The sequence below is a fragment of the Euprymna scolopes genome, chromosome 4, assembly GCF_053919585.1.
Source record: "Euprymna scolopes isolate OS-2025 chromosome 4, ASM5391958v1, whole genome shotgun sequence".
Lineage (NCBI taxonomy): Eukaryota > Metazoa > Mollusca > Cephalopoda > Sepiida > Sepiolidae > Euprymna > Euprymna scolopes.
In genome coordinates this window covers 3,912,009-3,919,942 of record NC_136485.1, presented here as the reverse complement: position 1 = coordinate 3,919,942, position 7,934 = coordinate 3,912,009, and the positions used below count along the sequence as shown (strand labels likewise).

The 7,934-nt window shown below is 34.3% G+C and overlaps 1 protein-coding gene across 1 annotated transcript in view; it reads right to left on the bottom strand.

Moving 5' to 3' along the window:
- Positions 1-507: 507 nt before the first annotated feature.
- The window catches only part of LOC145273346 (uncharacterized), a 72,060-nt gene continuing 64,633 nt past the window's right edge, over positions 508-7,934 (bottom strand). The window contains exon 5 of the mRNA XM_080127069.1: positions 508-6,096. Coding sequence (XP_079983195.1) covers positions 5,202-6,096 — 895 coding nt within the window. The 3' untranslated portion in view covers positions 508-5,201. The remainder of the gene's footprint in view (positions 6,097-7,934) is intronic.

The following is a 7,934-nucleotide window of genomic DNA, read 5'->3' as shown; positions in this document are numbered from 1 at the left end:
AACACATTTCCTATTCTTGCTACAACACCAGTCCCGCAACGAACATTGGTTACACACGTGCGGACATGAACATGTTATAACTAAAACGTTCATTCTTTCAACAGCAAATAAACGATGTTTATCTTATCCATCAATTGAGTCTTTGTTTCCTTCAATTCCATTGGTTTCATTATTTTCTTGTGGCGAGCTAGGGTAATATATATTCTGGTCCGTTACAAAGCTCAATTATAATGAGGACAGTCCCTGATCGAACCATCAGGCTTTACATATGTCGTAGTTTGTTTGTGTTTTAATTGGTTTTTGTTGTTTTGCGAAAATAGGGATGTTATAATATGAGTTATTTCTTTTAGATACACCATCACTAAATAAAGATAATATAGGTACCCCCGTCACCTACACTTCCTCAAAGAACATGAAAAAAATATAGCCAACTTGGCTGTGTTCACATCGTAACCTGACTTGTGTCGTTTTTATTACTAATCTATTAACAAATGTTAAACGATAATATTACTTGTAAAATGTAATTTATTACTCTTAAAAGAAACAGGCAAAATTTGAATACTTAGGTATTGAGTTGAAAAACCACAGCTGGTCAAACAAAAGGGGATATACATACACAGATAAACTTGTGTGGTTGACGACTTATTGAAATGTAAATGTTCACAGTTAAACTAATATTTCTCCAACAATGAGAAATTTATTTTGATAAAGAAATCAAAAGAAAGAAAAGGATTATAAATAAAAACCAACATTTCATATGGAAGAAGAAGAGGAAGAGGAAGGAGTAGGAAAAAAGGAAAGCTTTAAGAAAGAAAATAATAATATGATTATTAGAAGAAAAAAACGTAAACAATAACTTTTGAGTGATATCATAGAATTGAGATGCAATTTTTTAACCCACAAATATGAGGCAGACAGTAATTCGATTGAACATCATTTAATATTGGCCGATTGACAAATGGAGTTCTGCAATATTCTGGCCAGTAAGATATTAGATCAATACATTTATGAGCAATAACAAACATATTATTTTGTACGAGTTTGCACATGTGTGGATTTATAAATGGTGGATTAATGTTTTCATACAAAAATTATTTATGTACAATTGTTGTCAGTCAATATAAAAGTCATACGAAATAATGGTATTACCAGAAAGTTTTAATTTTTAGATATTTTGCTTTTGGAATTCTGATGAAATGAACTTGAAGTATTTTTTATTTTCTCCATTTTATTACTTGAAAAGTTCAATTCTTTTCAATTCGAAAATTCGTGTAGATTTTTAATAGATTTTTAATTGTTCACACTGAAATGCTTTTGTATGTTATTGTTTATTTAGAACTATCCAAATTGAGCTGACATAACTCTTTCACTTTATATTGTTCGTATCGCACATTTTTCAAACTGAAATTACATGCAGATGTAATGTGTTATTTTTTTAACAACTTTTATTAAAGAGTTTTTACAACTCAGCAGTGGGTGTTTACAGCCTCAGCCTCGTGTTTGGATGTTTAGAGTAAGGGTTATCAGCACCTATCCTGATAATGACATGTAAGTTGTCATAAAGTAGCAGAGATCTCTTAATTTGAGAAAGAAGTAATAGATAGCCAAGTCAGCCATTCTCCTGGGTCTAACACTTAGTTTCTACATGAGATCCACAGATATTCGAATATTTCATTAAAGTTCTCCTCTACCTTTAAAACACTGAAGTGAGAACAATTTTTTTTTTAATTACATTTCAGGTGTCAGTAGTTTTCTAACATGATCATTTAAATGAAATGTGTTTAGTATCTTATCGTCTCGTGGTTTTATTGGAGAACGTCCACCATTTTTCGTGAATATTTTATATTAAAAAATTGTCAGGATTTATTTCTAGGGGAAATATCTTCATGTAAGGTAGTCTTGACAAACCCCTGTATAGAGAGACCTTAGACATTCAAAGATAGCATCTTTTTCTGTTTTTTTTTTGTTTTTTACATACGCATAACCACTTATAAAGGCCCAGAGACCATTCGAGGATGAGAGTTGAGTGTACAGTAGTCAATTGGACAATATAGTAATCGTTAGTAATGGAAATTCGGTAGATTTATTAACTTAAGTGGCACGGCTCATAAAGAGCTTGTTTACATTGGACTTGAAGACAACCAGATTGTAGTCAGCTGGAAAGCAGGCAAACGGAAGACAATTCCATAGGCGCGCAGTTCTACGAAAGAAGCTTTGTTCATGGAATCTACGTTCAGATTTAGGCACAGATAAAGAGTGGAGGGAATTATTGATAGTGTTTTCAGCTAGACGAGTGTTTCTTGTGAAAGTTTGGCGAAGGGGGCAATAGATTGGAGCTCAGTCGAGCACTTGCCATGAAAATAAGGATAAAGCAGAGACAAACTCGCAACATCTCTTCTGTGAGAAAGAGGTTGCAGGGAAGAGAAAAGGACACCCTACGAGGCTATGAAGTCTATTTTGACTCTATCAAGGCAGGATGTCCTTTCTAGCAGCTCCTGCCCAAATGTGGCAACAGTACTCCATTTTTGGACGTATCTGGCTCTTATATAGATAGAGAATTGCATTAGCAGTGAGATATCTACAGGATCGATAGAAGTATCACACCATTTTCCCAGTGGCCTTGGCAACGGATTTAATGTATGTGTTCCATTTAAGATCAGGAGTAAAGGTCAAGCCCAGAAGCTTATCAAAACATGATGTCTCCCCAAGACAAGAGCCATTCATTTCAATTGATGCCAGATGGGGATCAGTGTTGATGATGTAAAGATAAAAGCTTAGTTTTAGATGCATTAAAAGTAACAAGCTACCTCTTTCCTCATTGTACCACTTGCTCAAGGTCAGAGGAGAGAAAACTTAGTTGTTTACGGTCTTAGATGTGCTACCATAGATAGTAGTGTCATCAGCAAAAATGTCTACGAATGATGTAAAGATGTGATTTGGAAGATCATTAATGTAGATCAGGAAAAGAGTTGGGTCCAAAATGGGCCCGTGAGGGACTCCAGCATTAATATGGTGAGCTTCTGATTTTTGCCCATCAACTACTACTTTTATGAACCTATCAGAGACAAATGATTTAATAATTGAGAAGACATTTCCTGCTATACCACAGCTGGAGATCTTGTGAAGTAAACCTTTATGCCATACTCTATCAAAGGCCTTTGATATGTCAAGAGCAATTGCCCTAGAAAGGTTGCCTCCGTCGAGAGATATGCTAATCCTATGAGATATAAATATAAGCACATCTGCTGTTGACCTAGCAGAATGGAAACCATATTGTGTGTCACTAAGAACGATATTTTTTCTAAGATGGTTGATTACTTCTGTATTTAACACAGATTCCAGCAACTTACTCATGACACACAGGAGACTTATTGGCCTGTACTGAGAGGGGGATAAGCGATCACCTTAATTCTTAAATATACAGTAGGGCATACTGAGATTTTTCAAGGTGATAGGAAGCAATTCATGTTAAGACAACATTTAAACAGTTTAGTAAGTAAGGGCGCTAGTTCTGGTTGTAGTTTTTTGAGTACTATAATTGGAATACCGTCAGGGCCGGTTGCTTTACTGGAACCAAGGTTTTTGATTAGCTTGACAACATCACGCACAGATATTTGTATATCACATAGAGTGTTTTCTGATATAGGAGGAAATATTGGGGGTTGGCAGCCTTGGTCGCAAATGGTAGAATTTGCTGCAAAGTTCTTGGCAAAGAGTTTGGCTTTGTCTGATGCTGACAAGATTACCTCAGGTCTATTGATGATAGTTGGGATAGCGCACACACTTCTGTTCACGATTCTGTTTGCTTTTTGCCAAAACCGGGGAGTACCAAGCCGCTGCTCAGCTGCTTTGGACTTGACAGACTGAGCATACAACTCTCTTGCATTCTTTATTACTTTCTTACAATGGTTGCTGGCAGTCCTGAAAGTGGCTTTAGTCTCCATACATCTATTACGTTGGAAGCAATGGAAAAAGTGATTTCTGTGCGCAATGACAGCAGCACATTCTGGAGAGAACCATGGCTGGCTGTTAGGGTTTGCTGGAACTTTTTTGAGGGTAAGAAACGGTCTATACCTACAATTAACCATTCTGTTAGGTCTGATACTATAGAGAACATATCCTTTTTAAACATGGAATGCAGAGGTAGATCTGATATAAATCCATGGAATCTATCTCAGTCAGCCATAGTGTATCGATATATTGTACGATGGAGAGGTACGTCTGAGGACTTATTACATTTCATTTTTATCTTAATTCATACAACAGAGTGGTCGGGAGATCGAAGAGGAGACAGAACAGAAACTGAACATAGTTCAGGGTAAGTTGTGAGAACAAGGTCTAGGAGACTCGCATACTGGCCGTCATTGTCAAGGACACGGGTGGGTTCGGGAACAATTTGAATGAGGTTATAAGCAATGGAGAAATCGTGACAGAACCTCCCCTCATCATCGGTCTTGTTTGAGTGGGTCAACCATTCCACATTGTGTACATTGAAGTCTCCACATACGTGAATGTTAGCTGAAGGATAAGCAGATAGGACATGGTCAATTTTCTCAGATATGCTTTTAAAGATAGTATGTCCGCTGTTGTGGTAGTGAGAGAGTAAATATAAATGCAGTAGTGTGAGTAAATGCAACCCGGAAACACATATGAAAAGCCATATTTAATATAGGCACATATTCCATGCCCATGGTAATCTTGGGGGTCAGATTTGGAAGTTAAGTTAGAGTATCCTTTAATTACGAACTCATCTAGGGAAATAGTTTGTCCAATGCCAGTTTCGCTTAGAAATAAGAGATCTGGTTTAGTCTTCTGTAATTGGGTTTCAACATCTGAAAGGTTAGAATGTAGACCCCTGATGTTGGAGAAGAAGACATGGTGGTGGGGTCTATGTTGGAAGTTGGAGATCCGGGTTTAATTGTGTATTTTTTCTTGAAACTTGTCATGATGGAGTTTTATTACTTTCTCACATATGTAACAAAAATAAGGTTGCTCCCTGTGTCAGTCGATATGTGTTTTTTTAAATGATAAATCTTTGTAAATTATGAACCATAAATTTCACAAGAATATGTTTGTTCTCCAGTATGTGTTCAAATGTGTTTGTTTGAAAGTGTGTGTTCGAATGTGTTTGTTTTTAAGTAAGAAGTTTTTGAAAATGAAGACCTGCAGGTTTTCCCTTTTTTGCGATTCTATTTTTTATTTTACTTCTCCTGTGTTCGCAAATGCTTTTTAAAATGAGAATTATCAGAAAATGCTGAACCACACACTTCACAGAAATAAGGTTTTTCATTTGTATGTGTTCGAATGTGTCGTTTTAGACTTGAATTTTCTGTAAATGATGAGCCACAAATTTGACAAGAATATGGTTTTTCTCCAGTGTGTATTCGAATGTGTTTCATTAAATGATAATTATTCACAAATGCTGAATCACAAATTGGACAAGAAAAAGGTTTCTCTCCAGTGTGTGCTCGAATGTGTGTCACTAAATGGGAATTATGCACAAATGCTGAATCACAAATTGGACAAGAAAAAGGTTTCTCTCCAGTGTGTGTTCGCAAATGTTTTTTTAAATTAGAATTATCAGAAAATGCTGAACCACATACTTCACATGAATAAGGTCTTTCATTCGTATGTGTTCGAATGTGTCGTTTTAGACTTGAATTTTCTGTAAATGATGAGCCACAAATTTGACAAGAATATGGTTTTTCTCCAGTGTGTATTCGAATGTGTTTCACTAAATGAGAATTATTCACAAATGCTGAATCACAAATTGGACAAGAAAAAGGTTTTTCTCCAGTGTGCGTTCGCAAATGTTGTTTTAAACTAGAATTCTCAGAAAATGTTGAACCACAAGCCTGACAAGAATATGGTTTTTCTCCAGTGTGTGTTCGCATATGTGATTTTAAATTACCATTCTGTGAAAAGGCTGAACCGCATATTTCACAAGAATAAGGTTTTTCTCCAGTATGTGTGAACATGTGTTGTTTTAAACTCTGATTACTTGAAAATGTTGAACCACACACAACACAAAAATTACGTATTTCTCCAGCATTTCCTTGCATGTTGTTAAAATAAATAAAAATGTATTTGTAAATTCTAAGTCATACACTTTTGAAAACAGTTATTGTCTAAAATATGTACCGTCTTTGGAAAATCCTTATGTAAAGGAATGTTTATTTGAAGCATATATTGCATGTGTTTGTACATGTATTTCTCAGTGCATATTACTTAACAAATTGAAATAGGTTTCATGTCATTTAGTAGATGAATTATCCTTCCTTTAGTTTACAGCAGTTACCTGTGAATGAAAAACAAATACTATTAAACAAGTATTACAAATCAAAAGAAATGCGCATTAAAATAAATTTATTTCATTGATAAAGCAAAACATATAGATATATGCATTAGTGTAGATCGATTTTTTACTTTTGTTAATATAAACATAGATTAAGAAAAGATGATTCAATTTTTTTAAAATAAGACAAATAAAATTACATAATTTCACTACCAATATGGTACTATTACTTCCTCGGGAGAATTACTTGGTTGAGGAATGTCCTGGGAATGCAATCAGCTCCCCGGGGGGAATAAATGATATCCAACAATAGACACATAGAAACAGCAACACAACGGATCGATATGTCATCGGTTATAACCAGCTGGCATGAGTCCCTTCTTCATTGTGTCGTTACAGACATCTTTCCATTGTCAGTATTTATGGCATCCTAGAATTTAACGCTTATACAAAAATAGCAAACAAATGCATTTTATAAAAATAAACTTCATTTAAGATTTAACAACGGGGAGAATATTTTTATGAAGACGAGTTGAAACCAGATGCATGATATGTCGCGTCCGTTGGCCCCAGAATGAAAATTTCAACTGTTTTAACAATACAATCATATTTCAATTCTCTCTTTCTTCATTGAAAGAGAGAGAAAGGGAGAGATAGATAGATAGATAGAGAGAGAGAGAGAGAGAGAGAGAGTTAAACATGCGTTTTACACAATGATTTGTTTTTCAAATTATAATGTCAACATAGTTTAACACTGGATTTATAAACGTTGTATGCCGACAGTTTTAAACATTTAAAAAATGTGTCCTCACATAAATGTGTGTGTGTTTGCTTCCACACAAGACCAAGTTAGGCACAAGGTTTATTAATGTAGAAGCACCCAATTCCCTTAAAAGGGTCACTTTTAATTGTGCCACACCATCTTCAACATGTTGTTTCTACCTTATTAAGATGTTACAGTTTTTAAATATTGCAATTATATTTTTGTTATAAATTAGATACATCTTATCCTTAGAAGAGTTGTAAAAAGTGGACCCCCAAAATACATTCTACTTTTCAGGCGAATACATCCTGAAAATTTTGGTGGTAAAAATTACAAAAAATGTAGAATTTACTGTTATGGGATCACTTTCACATAAATTTATGTAAAATAATCACCCACTTGGGAATTGCATCTATTAAAGAGATATAACGATTTCTTAAAAAAAATTAATTTTAAAATTGCCGATTCAAAACTGATACATGGCATTGATAGTCCTGAAATGACCTTATAAGAAAAAATTGTTGTATAAACAAATATGTATACTGCTGGGTTCAAATTAGGTGATCAGTTAATCACAAATTTAATTTGAACTCTTCAGGAATCAATTAGGGAGATTTGAAACTTAAAACCTAGCAAAATCATTTTGAAATGTAATATGTACAAAAATAATCTTTAGGAAATAGTTGTGTACAACAATTCTATGCGAAATTGCTTTATGTAAGATATGCTATTTTCAAAGAAGGTATTATTTTATGATACAACACTTTTATAATTATCTGCCATTAGGAAACTTCTGTCATTAATTAGACTTGCATTTCACATTTTTAAAAGTTTGAAAGCAGTTTTGTACAATTTAATAGTGACCCTAAATATTTC